At 37.2% G+C, this 21,917-nt stretch overlaps 1 protein-coding gene across 2 annotated transcripts in view; it reads right to left on the reverse strand.

The window, feature by feature from the left end:
* PTPRK (protein tyrosine phosphatase receptor type K) overlaps positions 1 to 21,917 on the reverse strand; it is a 691,930-nt gene that overhangs the window by 523,454 nt on the left and 146,559 nt on the right. For both annotated transcript variants that reach the window (XM_010593476.3, XM_064290685.1), the window contains exon 2: positions 13,365 to 13,487. In XM_010593476.3, the coding sequence (XP_010591778.1) occupies positions 13,365 to 13,487 (123 nt within the window). The remainder of the gene's footprint in view (positions 1 to 13,364; positions 13,488 to 21,917) is intronic.

Genomic DNA, 21,917 nt, shown 5'->3' on the forward strand with positions numbered 1-21,917 from the left:
CCAAAATACCCCATTGCATACAAAGTCTTAAAATTATTTTCAGACCCTAAACTTTAGCTTGATTCCCTTAGACCCTGAGTTTTTCTTCTGTCATACATACTCTAATGAGACAACAGATAATATATATGTTTCTAGAGGTTTTGCTTAGACAGACAAGCAGCAAGTATTCATCAAACAACTAAAAATAACATACAGGTAAATCAAAGAAAGGGGAAAGTACTTCCCTAGGGGATGAGAATATCACAAAGGAAACTCTGGAACTCAGCAGCAATTCTAAACAACAGCAAGTCTCAGATCCCATTTCATGTTAAGATTAAGAGAAGTTATTGAAAGCTTTCAAACTTTGGAAAGAAATGGTATTTTAAATGAAGTGGCACAAAAACATTGTGAATTACATCTAATAAATTATATGGATCATTATTTAACAGGTTAAAATGCTGACGACCAAGTCAAGGGAAATTGCAAAGTCAACTATAATGATGAAGCAGGATGGTACAGTAGAAAGAGTAACTTAGATATTAGACAAAGTTCAAATTCTGGCCCTTAGAGGCTGTAGGCAAGTTAATCACTCCACTCACCTCTAAAGTATCATTAATTTTGTAGGGTTCTTGTGAAAATTAAAAAATATATATAATGTCCTTGGCATATAAAACTCAGCAAGCTACCAGTAAGTTACCAGTGAGTCGTAGCTAACAGTGCTGGTAACTGGTGGTAGAACTTTTAGCTTAAAGATGCTTATCTGAAAGGGTCAAGTTTGCAACAAAACAAACTGTCCCCTGGAGCCCTATTTCTCCAAGTGTTTTTCACAGAAGTCTGCTTGATGAGACTGGAATAGGGAAAGAAAAAGCGTAAAGGGGATAAAGATGTAGGAAGTTCAAAGAAAACAAGTTCCAGGGCCACTGATTCTTTTTTATCAATTTTATATATTTGGTTACTGGAAAATATTTCGTTTGAAAACAATTATGTTATCAAAAATGGAAAAACAATCTGAAAACTACTGAATGACACGTAGCCCCCTGAGTTTCAACCTCCTGCGGTTTTCAGTCTCCGCTATCCTAGAACCTCATGCCAGTATCCAATACTTTGAAGTTTCCTCATCTGCGTTAATGAACTGATGTTAAGCGATTCCCTTACCCTTCTACTCTCCCTTCCTCTTTCCTCCTTCCCTTCCCCTCTTTTGCCCACTACCACCCTCATCTCTCAGTTCTCTTTAGGACAAAGGAACAGGTTCGAACATATACTGCTTTAGGTTGTGTGTAAAAGGCAATGTTAACTAGAAAACAAAAGGAAATAAATGAAAGTTTGGGCCTGATTTGCTCTATCCTCTAACACAAATAAAACTAGCCACGATATTAGCCACTCAACATCTCATTACCCACGTACACATAACCTTATTCTCCCACTCTCTGCCATGTTTTGACTCTGGCAAATTTGTTGTCAAATAATTCTGTTGATTCAAGAGAAAAAAGCCTTGCCGTCGAATCAATTCCAACTCATAGAGGCCCTATGGGATAGAGTTGATCTGCCATATAGTGTTTCCAAAGCTGTAATCTTTACAGAAGCAGACTGCCACATCTTTCTTCCCCAGAGTGCAGAAGTTTTGGTTAGCAGCCAAGCACTTAACCACTATACCACCTGGGCTCCTTGTTGATTCAGAGTATGAAATTTTGGCAGTTATGATGTTATAAAAACATGCCTTACTATCAGTTGTCTATAGTAGGATGAAAAGGAGTCCTGGTGGCACAGTGGTTAAGCACTCGACTGCTAACCAAAAGGCTGGCGATCCGTGGCATCGCTAGCATTGGTGTCGCCCCATGCCGTAATTCATGGTATCAGTCCCTCCCCCACTAATTATCACAATATTTTAGCTAAAACACCAGAATTTTTGATAAAATCTGCAACTATAAAAACACCGGCAAAAATGAAAACAACAGCGCATGCTTGTAGAGCCTGCAGCAAATGCACGTGATTTCAAGCCTGATTGTAATTAAGTAATAACAACAGCTCTAACTGGAGAGCGTTGGAAGATTCAATAAGTAAACTAGCATAGAGTTTTAGCCTTGCAGGTACACTGAATCATGTAAGCTGAACTTACAAAAAGTTTTTTTTTTGTTGTGGTTACAACTAAAATCCATTGGCATCAAGTCAATTCTGACTCACAGAGACCCTACAGGGACATTTTTATTAAAAAAATAATAAGTTTCTGCTGAAACACTGCACAAAAATTTTATAGGCAGTCATTTTGGCGTCATACCCTCGATAGTGTCACCCAGTACAGTCCGCACTTCCCAGATCCCCCTAGTGATGCCACTGTTGGCAGCTGGAACCCACCAGCTACTCCGCAAAGAAAGATGTGGCAGTCTGCTTCCTAAGGGTTTACAGCCTTGGAAAACCTACAGGGCAGTTCTACTTTGTCCTACAAGGTTGCTATGAGTCAGAATCAACTTGATGGCAGTGGGTATAGTCAGGTGACAAAAAGCTTAGGCAAAGTGATACAGTGATTTCAATGAATAACTGAGGTTCCCGGAGACAGATTATAGGTTAGAAACGGTACATCAACACAAAACTCTCTTGAAATTTCTCCTCAGATGATTAAAATGTGGCACACTTAGTACATGATACTGTTTTAATAAAATTGTAAGTAAACATCCCCTTACAAAGCTAAGAGATTATATCAGTACATAGAAAGTGTAGCTGAAATTGTGTTACCTATTTGAAATATTATCGTATGCATCAAATTGTAGGCACCGATGCTTTATTTGATTTTCACTACTTCACCCTATCAAATGAAAACCAGGCAAAAACCATGTGACCCAAGCATACTCCCTATCTCCCTATTGAATACACAAATACATTTAGTCTCTGGAAATAAATATTTGAAAAGACAAGCCCTTTTTTTACTAACATTCTGACTAATAATTCATGTCTAACTCTAAGACCAAAAAAAAAAAAAAGGAAGGTACGCAATTCTAAAAAGGAACAAAACAATGTAAAGATGTATTTCTTAACAGCAGCTCTCATTTTTCATCCTCTTCAATCTTTTTCAATCTTATACACCCTTTTTTTTTTTTTTTTAAGATTTAGTTAGAGGGCTTGACGAGGGGGAGAATTGAGATCCATTGGGGCCTTAGGCCACTGAATCAGACTTCACTAAGTTTTATAACAAAGGAGGAATGGTTTAATCCTTCAATCTTCTGATTAATTATGACAGAGGGCTTTTTTTTTTTTTAACACATATATATAATACACTTAAAATGAAGATACTTTTTGCAGCGATTTATATAGATGTCACTGAAAAGTGCCAGGGAAGGTGGGGTACAATGGATTTATAATTTTAAATACTGTCAAATGGGTACTCCAGAGGATCTAAACTAAAATTCAATTAGTCGCTTTAAGAAAACCTGTTAAAAAGAAAAAGCAGTTATAATTATGGTGGACAATAAATGAATTGAGCTGTCAATCACTATTCCTACTCTCACCTGTATGACAGAACATGTTAAATGGTCAAAATGCATTTGTTTCTTGAGGTCATAAGTATGAGAATATCTGACAAGCAAGGTCAGGGGGCACAGGTGGATTTGAGGTCAAAGAGTAATTTTCAGTTCCATGCTACTTTCCTCTATTCTTTTTGGGTTTCCTTATATGTGTGTATATACGTACGGTTGTACCCTCCGACCTGAAGGAGAGTTTTACTTATTTCACATTCTCACCAATGCCTGGAATTTTGATTTTTACCTTTCACTGAATATACAGTATTTTCTAGTGGTTTTGATTTGCATTTTCTTGATGACTGAGTTAAGTACATTTTCATATTTTGAAACGACATATTTTATGAAGTATTCGTTCTTTTGTGTGCTATTTAAAACTAGTTGGCAGATCTTTTCAACCACCATCATTATAACCTGACAAAAGCAGTGTATGGAGCAAGAGCTGCTAAGTGAAATTTTAAGCAGTTATTAATATTTCCCCACCAAGAGAAACAATTTTTGTCTTCTATTATTTTCTTCTACCTACCTTCATTCTTCTTTTATTATATTCTATTACTCAGCCCTTTATTCTTTCAGTCCAAAATGTCAAAATACTATATAGATGGTTCAGTAACAAGTCTGCATCAGAGACCCAGGATTCCTACCTTAAAACCTTACATTTGCCAAATATTCCCTTTTTTCCTTATTTAAAAAAATAAAACGTAAGAATGCTCACCCTATTTTGTTGAAAATAAAAGAACTCTTCACTCATGTTTTTTTTTTTTAATAACTTTTATTAAGCTTCAAGTGAATGTTTACAAATCCAATCAGTCTGTCACATATAAGTTTACATACATCTCACTCCCTATGCCCAATTGCTCTCCCCCTCTTGAGTCAGCCCTTTCAGTCTCTCCTTTCATGACAATTTTGCCGGCTTCCCTCTCTCTCTATCCTCCCATCCCCTCTCCAGACAAGAGTTGCCAACACAATCTCAAGTGTCCACCTGATATAATTAGATCACTCTTCATCATCATCACTCTCCCATCCGCTGACCAGTCCCTTACATGTCTCATGAGTTGTCTTCGGGGATGGTTCCTGTCCTGTGCCAACAGAAGGTCTGGGGACCATGGCAGCCAGGATTCCTCTAGTCTCAGTCAGACCATGAAGTTTGGTCTTTTTATGAGAATTTGGGGTCTGCATCCCACTGATCTCCTGCTCCCTCAGGGGTCCTCTGCTGTGCTCCCTGTCAGGGCAGTCATCGATTGTGGCCGGGAACCAACTAGTTCTTCTGGTCTCAGGATGATGTAGGTCTCTGGTTCATGTGGCCCTTTCTGTCTCTTGGGCTCTTAGTTGTCGTGTGGCCTTGGTGTTCTTCATTTTCCTTTCCTCCAGGTGGGTTGAGACCAATTGATGCATCTTAGATGGCTGCTTGTTAGCATTTAAGACCCCAGACGCCACATTTCAAAGTGGGATGCAGAATGATTTCATAATAGAATTATTTTGCCAATTGACTTAGAAGTCCCCACAAACCATGTTCCGCAAACCCCCGCCCTTGCTCCGCTGACCTTTGAAGCCTTCATTTTATCCCGGAAACTTCTTTGCTTTTGGTCCAGTCCAATTGAGCTGACCTTCCATGTATTGAGTGTTGACTTTCCCTTCACCTAAAGCAGTTCTTATCTACTGATTAATCAATAAAAAAACCCTCTCTCACCCTCGCTCCCTCCCCCCCTCGTAACCACAAAAGTATGTGTTCTTCTCAGGTTTACTATTTCTCAAGATCTTATAATAGTGGTCTTATACAATATTTGTCCTTTTGCCTCTGACTAATTTCGCTCAGCATAATGCCTTCCAGGTTCCTCCATGTTATGAAATGTTTCACAGATTCGTCACTGTTCTTTATCAATGCGTAGTATTCCATTGTGTGAATATACCACAATTTATTTACCCATTCATCCGTTGATGGACACATTGGTTGCTTCCAACTTTTTGCTATTGTAAACAGAGCTGCAATAAACACGGGTGTGCATATATCTGTTTGTATGAAGGCTCTTGTATCTCTAGGGTATATTCCGAGGAGTGGGATTTCTGGGTTGTATGGTAGTTCTATTTCTAACTGTTTAAGATAACGCCAGATAGATTTCCAAAGTGGTTGTACCATTTTACATTCCCACCAGCAGTGTATGAGAGTTCCAATCTCTCCGCAGCCTCTCCAACATTTATTATTTTGTGTTTTTTGGATTAATGCCAGCCTTGCTGGTGTGAGATGGAATCTCATCGTAGTTTTAATTTCCATTTCTCTAATGGCTAATGATCGAGAGCATTTTCTCATGTATCTGTTGGCTGCCTGAATATCTTCCTTAGTGAAATGCGTGTTCATGTCCTTTGCCCACTTCTTGATTGGGTTGTTTGTCTTTTTGTGGTTGAGTTTTGACAGAATCATGTAGATTTTAGAGATCAGGCGCTGGTCGGAGATGTCATAGCTGAAAATTCTTTCCCAATCTGTAGGTGGTCTCTTTACTCTTTTGGAGAAGTCTTTAGATGAGCATAGGTGTTTCATTTTTAGGAGCTCCCAGTTATCGGGTTTCTGTTCATCATTTTTGGTAATGTTTTGTATTCTGTTTATACCTTGTATTAGGGCTCCTAGGGTTGTCCCAATTTTTTCTTCCATGATCTTTATTGTTCTGGTCTTTATGTTTAGGTCTTTGATCCACTTGGAGTTAGTTTTTGTGCATGGTGTGAGGTATGGGTCCTGTTTCATTTTTTTGCAAATGGTTATCCAGTTATGCCAGCACCATTTGTTAAAAAGGCTTTCTTTTCCCCAATTAATTGACACTGGTCGTTTGTCAAATATCAGCTGCTCATACGTGGATGGATCTATGTCTGGGTTCTCAATTCTGTTCCATTGGTCTATGTGCCTGTTGTTGTAGCAGTACCAGGCTGTTTTGACTACTGTGGCTGTATAATAGGTTCTGAAGTCAGGTAAAGTGAGGCCTCCCACTTTCTTCTTCTTTTTCAGTAGTGCTTTGCTTATCCGGGGCTTCTTTCCCTTCCATATGAAATTGGTAATTTGTTTCTCTATCCCCTTAAAATATGACATTGGAATTTGGATCGGAAGTGCGTTAAATGTATAGATGGCTTTTGGTAGAATAGACATTTTTACCATGTTAAGTCTTCCTATCCGTGAGCAAGGTATGTTTTTCCACTTAAGTAGGTCCTTTTGAATTTCTTGTAGTAGAGCTTTGTAGTTTTCTTTGTATAGGTCTTTTACATCCTTGGTAAGATTTATTCCTAAGTATCTTATCTTCTTGGGGGCTACTGTGAATGGTATTGATTTGGTTATTTCCTCTTCGGTGTTCTTTTTGTTGATGTAGAGGAATCCAAGTGATTTTTGTATGTTTATTTTTTTTTTTTTTTTATAACCTGAGACTCTGCCAAACTCTTCTATTAGTTTCAGTAGTTTTCTGGAGGATTCCTTAGGGTTTTCTGTGTATATAATCATGTCATCTGCAAATAGTGATAACTTTACCTCTTCCTTGCCAATCCGGATACCTTTTATTTCTTTGTCTAGCCTAATTGCCCTGGCTAGGACTTCTAGCACGATGTTGAATAAGAGCGGTGATAAAGGGCATCCTTGTCTGGTTCCCGTTCTCAAGGGAAATGCTTTCAGGTTCTCTCCATTTAGAGTGATAATGGCTGTTGGCTTTGCATAGATGCCCTTTATTATGTTGAGGAATTTTCCTTCAATTCCTATTTTGGTAAGAGTTTTTATCATAAATGGGTGTTGAACTTTGTCAAATGCCTTTTCTGCATCAATTGATAAGATCATGTGGTTTTTGTCTTTTGTTTTACTTATGTGATGGATTACATTAATGGTTTTTCTGATATTAAACCAGCCTTGCATACCTGGTATAAATCCCACTTGATCAGGGTGAATTATTTTTTTTTTTGATGTGTTGTTGGATTCTATTAGCTAGAATTTTGTTGAGGATTTTTGCATCAATGTTCATGAGGGATATAGGTCTATAATTTTCTTTTTTTGTAATGTCTTTACCTGGTTTTGGTATCAAGGAGATGGTGGCTTCATAGAATGAGTTGGGTAGTATTCCGTCATTTTCTATGCTTTGGAATACCTTCAGAAGTAGTGGTGTTAACTCTTCTCTCAAAGTTTGGTAGAACTCTGCAGTGAAGCCGTCCGGGCCAGGGCTTTTTTTTGGGGGGAATTTTTTGATTACCGTTTCAATCTCTTCTTTTGTTATGGGTCTATTTAGTTGTTCTACTTCTGAATGTGTTAGTTTAGGTAGGTAGTGTTTTTCCAGGAATTCATCCATTTCTTCTAGGTTTGCAAATTTGTTAGAGTACAATTTTTCATAATAATCTGAAATGATTCTTTTAATTTCATTTGGTTCTGTTGTGATGTGGTCCTTCTCGTTTCTTATTTGGGTTATTTGTTTCCTCTCCTGTTTTTCTTTAGTCAGTCTAGCCAATGGTTTATCAATTTTGTTAATTTTTTCAAAGAACCAGCTTTTGGCTTTTTTAATTCTTTCAATTGTTTTTCTGTTCTCTAATTCATTTAGTTCAGCTCTAATTTTTATTATTTGTTTTCTTCTGGTGCCTGATGGATTCTTTTGTTGCTCACTTTCTATTTGTTGAAGTTGTAGGGACAGTTCTCTGATTTTGGCTCTTTCTTCTTTTTGTATGTGTGCATTTATCGATATAAATTGGCCTCTGAGCACTGCTTTTGCTGTGTCCCAGAGGTTTTGATAGGAAGTATTTTCATTCTCGTTGCTTTCTAAGAATTTCCTTATTCCCTCCTTGATGTCCTGTATAACCCAGTCTTTTTTCAGGAGGGTATTGTTCATTTTCCAAGTATTTGATTTCTTTTCCCTAGTTTTTCTGTTATTGATCTCTAGTTTTATTGCCTTGTGGTCTGAGAAGATGCTTTGTAATATTTCGATGTTTTGGACTCTGCAAAGGTTTGTTTTATGACCTAATATGTGGTCTATTCTAGAGAATGTTCCATGTGCACTAGAAAAAAAAGTATATTTTGCAGCAGTTGGGTGGAGAGTTCTGTAGAAGTCAATGAGGTCAAGTTGGTTGATTGTTGTAATTAGATCTTCCGTGTCTCTATTGAGCTTCTTACTGGATGTCCTGTCCTTCTCCGAAAGTGGTGTGTTGAAGTCTCCTACTATAATTGTGGAGGTATTTATCTCACTTTTCAATTCTGTTAAAATTTGATTTATGTATCTTGCAGCCCTGTCATTGGGTGCATAGATATTTAATATGGTTATGTCTTCCTGATCAATTGTCCCTTTTATCATTATATAGTGTCCTTCTTTATCCTTTGTGGTGGATTTAAGTCTAAAGTCTATTTTGTCAGAAATTAATATTGCTACTCCTCTTCTTTTTTGCTTATTGTTTGCTTGATATACTTTTTTCCATCCTTTGCGTTTTAGTTTGTTTGTGTTTCTAAGTCTAAGGTGTGTCTCTTGTAGGCAGCATATAGATGGATCGTGTTTCTTTATCCAGTCTGTGACTCTCTGTCTCTTTATTGGTGCATTTAGTCCATTTACATTCAGGGTAATTATAGATAAATAAGTTTTCAGTGCTGTCATTTTGATGCCTTTTCATGTGTGTTGTTGACAATTTCATTTTTCCGCATACTTTTTTGTGCTGAGGCGTTTTTCTTAGTAAATTGTGAGATCCTCATTTTCATAGTGTTTGACTTTATGTTAGTTGAGTCGTTACGTTTTTCTTGGCTTTTATCTTGAGTTATAGAGTTGTTATACCTTTCTGTGGTTACCTTATTATTTACCCCTATTTTTCTAAGTAAATACCTAACTTGTATCGTTCTATATCGCCTTGTATCACTCTCCATATGGCAGTTCAATGCCTCCTGTATTTAGTCCCTCTTTTTGATTATTGTGATCTTTAACCTATTGACTTCCATGATTCCCTGTTATGTGTATTTTTTTTTAATTAATCTTAATTTGTTTGTTTTTGTGATTTCCCTATTTGAGTTGATATCAGGACATTCTGTTTTGTGACCTTGTGTTGTGCTGATATCTGATATTATTGGTTCTCTGACCAAACAATATCCTTTAGTATTTCTTGTAGCTTTGGTTTGGTTTTTGCAAATTCTCTAAACTTGTGTTTGTCTGTAAATATCTTAATTTCGCCTTCATATTTCAGAGAGAGTTTTGCTGGATATATGATCCTTGGCTGGCAGTTTTTCTCCTTCAGTGTTCTGTATATGTCGTCCCATTCCCTTCTTGCCTGCATGGTTTCTGCTGAGTAGTCAGAACATATTCTTATTGATTCTCCCTTGAAGGAAACCTTTCTTTTCTCCCTGGCTGCTTTTAAAATTTTCTGTTTATCTTTGGTTTTGGTGAGTTTGATGATAATATGTCTTGGTGTTTTTCTTTTTGGATCAATCTTAAATGGGGTTTGATGAGCGTCTTGGATAGATATCCTTTCGTCTTTCATGATGTCAGGGAAGTTTTCTGTCAGGAGTTCTTCAACTATTTTCTCTGTGTTTTCTGTCCCCCCTCCCTGTTCTGGGACTCCAATCACCCGCCGGTTATCCTTCTTGATAGAGTCCCACATGATTCTTAGGGTTTCTTCATTTTTTTTAATTCTTTTATCTGATTTTTTTTCAGCTATGTTGGTGTTGATTCCCTGGTCCTCCAGATGTCCGAGTCTGCGTTCTAATTGCTCAAGTCTGCTCCTCTGACTTCCTAGTGCGTTGTCTAATTCTGTAATTTTATTGTTAATCTTTTGGATTTCTACATGTTGTCTCTCTATGGATTCTTGCAACTTATTAATTTTTCCACTATGTTCTTGAATAATCTTTTTGAGTTCTTCAACAGTTTTATCGGTGTGTTCCTTGGCTTTTTCTGCAGTTATCCTAATTTCATTTGTGATATCTTTAAGCATTCTGTAAATTAGTTTTTTATATTCTGTATCTGATAATTCCAGGATTGTATCTTCATTTGGGAAAGATTTTGATTCTTTTGTTTGGGGGGTTGGAGAAGCTGTCATGGTCTGCTTCTTTAAGTGGTTTGATATGGATTGTTGTCTCCGAGCCATCACTGGGAAACTAGTTTTTCCAGAAAATCCGCTAAAAAAAAAAAATGCAGTCAGACCCCTATCAGAGTTCTCCCTCTGGCTCAGGCTATTCGGATGTTAATGAAGCCGCCTGGGGAGGGTGGGGGAGGGAACAGAGAGATAGGAGGGTAGCACCTCAGAATATAGCCAGAGTTCTTGTCTTGCTTGGAATGACTATTATATCTGAGATTCCCGCAGGCGCGTCGCCTATGTGTGCTAGCTGTGTGGAGATTGCCCCCTGGGGGTCTGGCCCGCTGGAGTCACGGTCAGATCCTCCGCTTCCAGCCCCACACCCAGCGTCAAGGCTCCCCTGCTGGGACGGTGCACTCTCGACTCCAAAATCAGTCGCTGCCTCCCGGGGACTTCTCGTCCCTCCAGCCGCGTGGCCGTGCCGCCCCCGCGAACCAGGTAGGCCCCCTCCCGGGGTTAGTTCAGATGGGTGGAGCAGCTCCCCGTGCTTGTGCCGTGACCAAGTGTCCCGGCTGGGACGCTGTTCTCCCCGCTCCAATACCAGTCGCTGCCTCCCGGGGACTTCTCCTATCGGCTGTGTCCCACGCCGCCCGCGAGACCTGGCTGGGCCCCTTCCCGGGGTTAGTTCAGGGGGGTGGAGCAGCTCTCCGTGTTTATGCCGTACCTGCGTCCAGTCCAAATCCCGGCGAGACGGTTCCCCGGCTGGGACGCTGCTCTTCCTGTTCCAAGACCAGTCACTGCCTCCCGGGGACTTCTCCTACCGGCTGCGTCCCACGCCGCCGGCGGTACCGGCTGGTCTCCCTCCTGGGGTTAGTTCAGGGGGGTGGAGCAGCTCTCTGTGCTTGTGCCGTACCTGACTGGTACGCTGGCTCCAGGGTCTGGAAACAATCGCTGCTTCCCCGTATTAGTTCGTTCTCCATCTCTAAATCTGTGTTTGTTGTTCAGGGTTCATAGATTGTTATGTATGTGATCGATTCACTTGTTTTTCCGTGTCTTTGTTGTAAGAGGGATCCGAGGTAGTGTCTGCCTAGTCCGCCATATTGGCTCCGCCCCCTAGCCACTCACGTGTTTTTAACAGGCTACATCCAAATGCCTCCTTTTTTCCCCAGTGTATGAGCTGATAATGTTCAGTCAACATTTTAAAGGAATATCAGAAGGAAATGGAAAAGAAAAAAAACTATTTATTGTAGAAAGAGAAAAGCAAACAAATGTGCACATGGGTTCTTTTTCTCACCTCCGACAACTAACTACAAGTTACATTCTGCATGATTATTTGCTTAATGCCCTATTAATTGGAAGATGTGGCTGAATTTCAAACACTTTCATTTTCTGTGCATATCATCCTGTCCTAGAGCCACCGATTAAGCTGTTCATCAAGGTGAGCCAACAAGGTCATCTGAGCAGTATCTGTTCAGCTATTCATCACCCATCTTCAATGGTAATTAGCAATGGTAACATTTCCATAAATCAACGTCTTTCTGATTATTCTCTGATGATAAACAGTCAAAATGTGTGCATCTCCCAGCCCACCACCTTTTAATTTTATCTGCAAAATTCAGTCTAAATATACCACACAGAAAACCAAGGTGAAAAATTAGAAGAGTTTCTTTAATTAAAATGCACCAGGAAAATAAGGTTATGTACCTTTGAAAGAAAAATACAAACCTATGCACAAAATTAAATGTGTATGCTGACAACATAGGCGTCAAACAAAAGAAGAGGTTATCAACCACATACAACCAAGTAATTTCTCTGTAAATTCTGCTTTAAAAATAACCATGTGCCTACTCAGCCATGGAATGTGACAATTGAGAACAGAAACCAGATTTGATTCACCCTTTTTTTTCTACTATCAAAGGACATGGAGCCCTGGTAACGCAGTGGTTATGCGTTTGGCTGCTAACCAAAAGGTCAGCAGATCACATCCACCAGCCGCTCCCTGGAAACTCTATGGGGAAGTTCTGCTCTGACCTATAGGGTTGCTATGGGTTTAGGTTTTGGGGTTATGTAAGTACACAATGCAGGGAAAAACAATTAAAAAAAAAAAAAAAAAAACTTTCCAAGGGATTTATTTCGTATATTCATTTACAAACCAAAATCTGGAAATACAACTTTTAAATCATATATATCAGCAAGTTCAGGGATGCTATTAATAAAATTTTCTCCCTACAATCACCATAATTGACATTGTCACTCACAAAAGACAGGTCTGAAATCGTTATAGCCAAAATTCACATTCAGTATTAGAAACGCCTTTCTAAATTGTAGAAAAAAATTAATTATAAGCTATTTAAAAATAATCATAACAAAATATCAAAAATATATTTTAAACTCGAATTATTAACAATAGACAATCAATCAATTATACATTATGTATTATAATACATATGTTGTTGTTAGGTGCCACCAAGTCACTCCTGAATCACAAAACCCACTCCACTGCCGTAGAGTCGCATCGACTCTAATATAATTGAATTGATATAAAATGAGTTGGTCCCACGTTTTAGATTTTTTTGAAAGGATTTTCTTTGTTATGCTTTTTTTTATTATTTTTTCATTTTGCTTTTTCACTACATAGGGAAAAAACAATAATATTCTATTTTTCCAAAGACAGATACAAAGGTATACCACAGTGTGCATTCTTTAATTATATAGGATTGGAGAAAGTAATTGAGGAAAAGACAATATGTAAGATTCTTAGATGTGGTCAAGTAGCACCAATAAATTAGCTTATTGTAATAATTAAATCATTGTTATACCTCAAATAAGAAAATACTACATACTCCAAAGGTATCAATCCTGAGTAAACAGAATAGTTCTCACCTTGAGGCATCTCAGGAGGCAAATAATGAGGCTCTTGGGCACTAACATGCACCCATTCAAAGTCATCATATAGATCCTGGTGGTAATCACAGGCCCCCGGACCATCATCAAAAGTACAACCACCTGGAAAGAAAAAGAAGGCTGTTGTTACATTCAAAAGAGATTTTCTAAAAATGGAGAAAATGCTGGAGGAGAAAATGTTACATGAAAATATTTAATGTGGTTCTCATGATTTTAACAATAAACACTGCTCCTGTTTATCACTTTTCTCTTTAAGTGTTCATATAAAAGAAATTGCTATCTTCTATTTGAGGCACGGATTTTGAAAAATTAAAAATAATGAAAGATACATACACAGTGAGCCTTTCCTGAAATATACAAACCACCTAGAATCTAAATAGCTTTTAATAACTTTTGTGGTAATATGGGAAAGGAAGGAAAAGGGTGAAAATTGTCTCTCTATAATGCAAGTTCTAAAAATGAAACTAATATTTAAATCTTGCCGAATTACACGCTTTAAAAGAACACACAGATGTCTATTCATGGTAGCAAGGAAACCCTGGTGGCGTAGTGATTAACAGCTATGGCTGTCAACCAAAAGGTCGGCAGGTTCGAATCCACCAGGTGCTCCTTGGAAACTCTATGGGGCAGTTCTACTCTGTCCTACAGGGTCGCTATGAGTCAGAATCGACTCAACGGCAACCAGTAGGTAGGCAAGTAGCGTGGTAGCAAATGATACATACGAAGCATATGGGTCTAAAGAACTTGAGAGAGGTGATGCACTATTCCAAGCTTTATTTAGATCACTTTCATACTCAACTATGATTTAAAAAAAAATGAAATTGAAGCACGAAACCTATCAGATTAGCCTATGATTACCCCACAACTCCCCCTTTATTTAATAACTTCCTTTAAAAAAAAAAAAAAAATGGAGATAGCCTTTCCCGTTTACATCAGCATTTTTTTTTTTTTTCTGGCTTTATGTTCAGTGGTTATTTTATGGCAGAAGTAGAATGATTACTTATTTGCTTCTTAGCCTACACACATGCACACAAAACTTAACATATTAATTTAGTCAAATCATGAAAATAAGAACTGGCCTATGTGACTAATCTTGAAAGAAAATGGATTAGAATTAATGAAAATCCAGCAGTGGGTTTAATGAGAAAAACCAATAACCTGTCTCCTTTCAAGTAGTTCATTTGTTTAGTTTCCATGGGGATCTTTGTGAAGAAACTCAGCAAATTCTCTGACCAAGCAGCAAGCTAGGAGATGGTAAACTTCAGGCCCTGAAATTCACTCTGTAATCAGGGAATTCATTTCCTTCATCAATAGTTTGACAATTTGAATCTGAATAAAAATTATATGCCTCTTCAACCACAGAAGCAAGCCAGTGTCACAGGCAAAACTCAGAGATGTCAGGGTGATAAGATAGCCCTAACAATCTTTTTCAAGAGCAGGGTGTGTATGTGTGTATCCTTGAATCACTCTTAGGACTACACCAAATCTTTGAAATATCTAAACTCCAGCAGTTACCCAAACTTGAAAGTGTTATATCGTCTTTAAACTGTACTTAAATTGTCTTTTTATAAACACTGTTATGAAAAATGACATACTTTTTAAGTTAAAATGAATCAATGAAAAGCGATCGCTAAGGAATGCATCTTCACATAGCAAGGGAAAAGTTTTTCCCAAAATATAATTTGCTTTTGCAACCCTAAAATGACTTATTGCTTTGCAGCACATGCCACTGGGGCCCCATTACCCTTTCTAGTAGCTTGAGTCCCCTCTGTATGCAAATTTAAGCTACCAGTGGAAGGCACATTAACTCATTTGGAAGACAAATGGCCTTAATTGCTGTCCTTATAAAAAAAATAGCCACTGTTAATTTTAGACACCAGGATTCTGATTAGCAATAACAACTAGGAGTTTCTGTACAAATAAGTGGGTCAACCCCTGCTATTTATTGCACATCACTTGCATAACAGCAACAAGTCACAAAAGTCTTGGAAAAGATGCTGGTCCACTTGACTTGAGTAATAAGAAAATTATAAAAGATGAATTTCCATTTTAGAGTTTACAATAACTTTAACTCAAAGTGTACTGTACATCTGTTTATAACCTATATAGCATATTAATAAATGTTTAATACAGAGCTTTACACATCTTTTTGTAAAAAGTTATATATTTTAGGGTTAAGGAGCAGCACAAAGTGCTGCTCTAGATGATAGGGGATACAAAAATATACAAAATATTATTCCTGGCCTGATAAATAGGACAGACAGACATATGCCCCCTCATATATATATAATATATTATTGTTGCTTGTCACTGAGTCAATACCGATTCATACAGATCCCATGTGTGCAGGGTAGAACTGCTCCATTGCATTTTCAAGGCTACGACCTTTTGGAAACAGATTGCCAGGCCTATCTTCCAAGGCATCTCTGGGCAGGCTCAAACTGCCAAACCTTTTGTGCTGGTAGTCCAGCGCCATTTGCAACATTTGCACCACTGTAATTGACATATCCCACTGTGTTAAATGAATAATAGTTGTATGACCAAAGTTCTAAAGAACACAGAAGAATTGGCTACCTCCTCCCAGGTTGACTAGGGAAGCCTTCTTTAAGTGAAATCTTTGATGAAGATGAGTGAGAATATACCAGGCAAGTAAAAGCCCGAATGGATATGGGATTCAAATTAGAAGGAAAAGCAAAGGAATACATGTTTAAAAGCACATGATATACTGGAGGATCTCAAATAAGCAGCATAGCAAGTAGACAAGACAAAAACAAAACTAAGCATGAAAAGCTTGAAATATCATAAAAGGTGTCTAAATTTCATTCTATAGTTTTACTGAAACTATTAAGGGATTTTATCCAGGAGTATGACACAACTGAAAAAAAAAAAATGTTTACAAAGCAAACAAACGAAACACAAAAATGCGGGCAGCCATGTAGAGTTTAAAGAGAAATGGAGGGAAATTGAGGGGGAGATAATTTGTTTCATCCTTACAACAGAGGGCACATAAAATATCTTGATCTATTAACCATTTAAGGCTCAATAGAAAGCCCTAAACACAAAGTCGTCTATGACGCACACTTCTCTATACACACATTCTTGAGTTCAACATGTCCTTACACACAGTGTTATAATCTACTTAAGAAAAAAGAAATGTCAAAACAAGGTTCTAATTCATAAATAAAAACATAATTCATGAATTTAAAGGTTCACTGAGATGTATGGCAGAATGAAAGGAGGCAATACTGATTTGGTGTTTGAGAAATGTAGTTAGGCAGAGAGGAAGAAAAATGAGCTGGAAAACACTTTCCTTTTTCAGTTATTTTATGTGCTACTGATAAGGCTACAATGAGTACTATAAATCATGCCAGATACAGGGAATCTACAAATCCCTTGACCTTTGGAGGAAAACTACTTCTGAAAAGCCATTTCATAGATTGCTAATTCCTCTATGCCAATCAATCAGGTAAGGGACTGATCTATCACTGCAATGGTCAGCTTCCACCACGGTAAGCCACTTAAGGGCTTTCAAGTTGTTCACTTGAAAATAAAAATCAAGTTGATTTGGACTTTCCAAAACTTCTTTCTATTCTAAAGCTGCTACTGAAAGAACCATTCCTCAGAAATAGTGTTGTTGTTGTTACACACCGTCCACTCAGTTCCAACTCATAGCAACCCTATGTACAACTGAATCAAAAAATGCCTGGTTCCAAGTCATCCTCACAATCATTGTTATGCTTAAGCCCATTGTTGCAGTCACTGTGTCAATCCATCTTATTAAGGGTCTTCCTCTTTTTCACTGACTCTCGAATTTACCAAGGATGATATCCCTTTCCAAGGATTGATCCCTCCTGATAACATGACCAAAGTACATGAGACTAAGCCTCGCCTTTCCTGCTTCTAAGGAGCATTTTGGCTGTACTTTTTCCAAGACAGATGTGTCCATCCTTCTGGCACTCCACGGTATATTCAATACTCTTCACCAACACCATAACTCAAAGGCATCGATTCTTCTTCAATCTTCCTTATTCATTGGCTTTCACATATATATGAGGCAACTGAAAACACCATGGCTTGGGTCAGACACATCTTAGTTCTCAAAATGACATCTTTGTTTTTGAACACTTGAAAGAGGTCTTTTGCAGTATATTTGTCCAATGCAATAGGCCCTTGATTTCTTGACTGCTGCTTCCATGGGTGTTGATTGTGGATCCAAGTAAAATGAAATCTTTGACAACTTCAATCTTTTCTCCATTTATCACAATGTTGCTTATTGGTCCAGCTGCAAGAATTTTTGTTTTTGTTTTTCATGTTGAGGTATAATTCATAATGAAGGCTATAGCCTTTGATCTTTATCAATAAATGCTTCAAGTCATCTTCTACTTCAGCAAGCAAGAGTGTATCACCTGCATATTGCAGGTTGTTAATGAGTCTTCCTCCAGTCCTGACAGAAGAAGGGGATACTGTGTCTTAAAATAAGGAAAGGTGTGTGTCAGGGCTCTATCTTTTCACCGTACTTATACATTCTGTATGCTAGGCAAATAATTGGAAAAGCTGGCCTATATGAAGAACAAAGCATCAGAATAGGAGGAAGACTCATTAACAACCTGCATAATTCATTATGATCCACACAGTCAAATGCCTTTGCATAGTCAAAAAACCACAGGTAAACACCTTTCTGATATTCTCTGCTTTCATCCAAGTTCCATCTGATGACAGCAACAATATCCCTCCTTCTATATCTGCTTCTGAATCTGGCTTGACTTTCCGGCAGTTCCCTGTCGATGTACTGCCACCACACGTGTTTTTTAATTATCTTTAGCAAAAATTTACTTCTTTGTGATATTTATGACATTGTTTGATAATTTCCACATTCTGTCTGATCACCTTTCTTCCAGTTGGTTGGCCAGGAAGCTGTCTTCCAAATTTCTTGGCATAGAAAAGCATTTCCAGTGTTACATCTGTTTGTTGAAACATCAATTCCTACAGCCTTGTTTTTCACCAATGCCTTCAGTACAACTTGGACTTCTTCCTTCAATACCATCAGTTCTTGAACATATGCTACCTTCTGGAAAGGCCGAATATCAACCAATTCTTTTTGGTACAGTGGTTTTGTGTATTCCTTCCATCTTCTTTTGATGCTTCCTGCCTTGTTCGATATTTTGTACTTTAAATCCTTTGGTATTGTAACTTAAGGCTTGAATTTTTTTTCAGTTCTTTTAGCTTGAGAAATGCCAAGCACGTTCTTCACTTTTGGTTTTATAACTCCAGATCTCTGCACACGTGATTATAATATTTTACTTTGTCTTCTTGAGCTGCCCTTTGAAATCTTCAGTTCACCTCTTTTCCATCATCATTTCTTCCATTCACTTCAGCTACTGTACATTCAAGAACAAGTTTCAGAGTTTCTTCTGACATTCATTTTGGTCTTTTCTTTCTTTCCTGTCTTTCTAATGACCTTTTGCTTTCTTTATGTATGATGTCCTTGATGTCATTCCTTAACTCGTTTAGTCTTCGGTCATTAGTGTTCAATGTGTCAAATCTATTCTTGAGACAGTCTCCAAATTCATGTGGGATATACTCAAAGTCATATTTTGGCTCTGGTGGACTTCTTTTAAATTTCTTCAGTTTCAGCTTGAACCTGCATATGAGTCATTGACGGACTTTTCTGCAGTAAACTCCTGGCCTTGTTCTGACTAATGAAATTGAGCTATTTCGTGGTCTCTTTCCACAGATGTAGTTGATTTGAATCCTGTGTATTCCTTCCAGCAAGGCCCTTAAGTATAGTCAGCGTTTATGTTGTTCCAATGAATGGGTTGTTGATCTTGCAAACTTCTGTCATGCATTCTCTAGCATTGTTTCTATCATCAAGGCCATATTTTCCAACTACTGATCCTTCTTCTTTGTTCCCAACTTTCATTTTCCAATCACCAATAATTATCAATTCATCTCAATTTCAGTTTGCAAAATTTGATGAAAATCTTCCATTACTTCATCTTTGACATTACTCAGATTTGAATAATAGTCATATTAACTGGTCTTCCTTGTAGGAATATGGATATTAAACCATCACTGATAGAGTTGTACTTCAGGATTGATCTTGAAATGTTCTTTATGACAATGAATGCAACAAAAATTCCTCTTCAATTTGTCATTCCCAGCACAGTAGACCATATGACTGTCCAATTTAAAACTGCCTGTACCAGTCCATTTCAGCTCCTTATTGCCTAAGGTATTGATTCTTTATGCACTCCATTTTGTTTTTGATGAGTTCCAATTTTCCTAGATTCATACGTCATACATTTCACCTTCCAATTATTAATGGATGCTTACAGCTGTTTCTTCTCATTTTGAGTCACGCCACATCAGCAAATGAAGGCCCTGAAAGTTTGACTTCATGAGTGTCATTCTATTTTGAAAAGGTAGCTCTTCCCCATTCGTATTTTGAGTGACTTCCAAGCTAAGGAGCTCATCTTCCATCACTATATCAAACGCTTTTCCACTGCCATTCATAAGATTTTCACTGGCCTATTTTTTTATTTAAAAAAATAAATAAATTTAAAAAATTTATCACCCACCTCAAAACTATACTGACAAAACATCTAGCATTTGGAGACTGATTTCTTGAATATTTAGTTAAATAGATTGTAATAACACTATGAAAGAACATGGAAATAGAGGCCTTTTCTATGGAATTGTGAAAAAATCAATAACAAATACATATCCTTTCTTAAGTCGAACTTTTCAATAAAAGCCTGAATCATGTGACTTAACAAAAAAAAAGCTGAACTGGAGAAAAATAAAAAGTCATATGGCCCTGGATAGCTTTGAACATTGTGCTGACAGCATTCTCTTTAGAGACACTGTGTGCAGTTTTACTAGGATCTTCTAACAAGTTATTCCCTTTAAGGCACCTCTGTAGTCATAATTTACTGAGTATAATAGAAGGAAACACACAAAATTATCTTTCATTGTTATCTTTGCTGTTAGTAAAGAACAAGCCTTATTTTGCTAAACATACACATGATTTTTTTTTTAAACTTAAATTTTGTTTGGAGTATATAACGTTTTAAAAGTAAAAGGAAAGTCCTAAACAAAAAATATTGGTAAATGCAGTAACCTTGGAATACAAAATCAACCTAGTTTTTTGACCCTAAAAAGTGGACAAATTAATCTTTTCCAATTATGAATCAAACTGTGATATACAAATTTGCTCATTTAAGTAATCGACAACTTTGGAATGATCTTTCTTCCATTAAGGGCACAGAGAAAGATTAACACAAGGAACATTAGAACACATACAATACAGAGTTAAACTAGCTTTATATATGCTAATGAGAAATCATGATACAAATTTATTGATTTAACAATACATTTCATAGAAATTTGAAAGAACAAAATGCAATTTATTACCGAATATCTTAAATATAGTTACAATCCAAGTAAATACAGTTTGTTCCCAGAAATAGACTTTATTGGAAAAAGTGAAAAATAAAAACCAACCAAACCCAGTGCCGTTGACTCAATTCCGACTCATAGCGACCCTATAGGACAGAGTAGAACTGCCTCATAAAGTTTCCAAGGAGCGCCTGGTGGATTCAAACTGCTGACCCTTTGGTTAGCAGCCGTAGAACTTAACCACTACACCACCAGGGTTTCCAAAGTGTAAAATAGATGCTTTACAATAAAGTTCATATTTCTTCTGAAATCTACTGTGATAACTTACGAGGTTTCTGTTTTATTTTTTTTCATTATTTTTAACTCTATATTTCTGGGAATACTGAATGCACAAAATAAGAATTGTCATACCATGATCCATGTTTAGGTAGTTTACATGTGCTCTAAGGCAAGCAATGCTTTTTCTCAATTTAAGTGCTGAAATTCAAAGAGGAAAAAATTGAAGCAGATGCAAAGAACAAATGCCTTTAATGGCATAAGTATGAGTCAATGGTCATAATATATTGCCCTAGTATAAAATCAAACAAGATCTACTGAAACAGAAATAAGAAAATTTATAAATAAGAGTTCCTTAAAAGATAATCACTTCTGATCCTGAGAAAAAAAAAAACCTTTGCCCTATTTGTAGCAATTAATTAGTATTTGAAAATATTGTATATGCCTAGTTCCCTCATAAAGGAATAAGAACTTGAAACACATTGTGGACATACAGATCCATCATTTATTCATAGGTACAAATGGCTCTTAATGATGAGATTAGAGCTCATTCCAAACACACCCATAAATTATTCAATTGTTCCCAGAGCTTCATCTCTAGCCAAGAATATATGTTTAATATATATAATCGAAGGTTATTTAGCTGGTACGGTTTCCATTCAAGTTGTCTATGACTGAAAGTAAATGCTATACTCCAACTGACTGAATAATCTTCCTTTAATAAGTCTGAATTAACCAAAATGGAATAATTAATCCACTTTTCACTCCCCTCCATCAATGCAGAGAAGCAATATTAAAATCTCTCTCTATATACACACACGCGCGCACACACACACACAGTTACAGATGCTTTCTAGA

Source organism: Loxodonta africana, chromosome 1 (genome assembly GCF_030014295.1).
Source record: "Loxodonta africana isolate mLoxAfr1 chromosome 1, mLoxAfr1.hap2, whole genome shotgun sequence".
In the NCBI taxonomy this organism is placed as follows: Eukaryota; Metazoa; Chordata; class Mammalia; order Proboscidea; family Elephantidae; genus Loxodonta; species Loxodonta africana.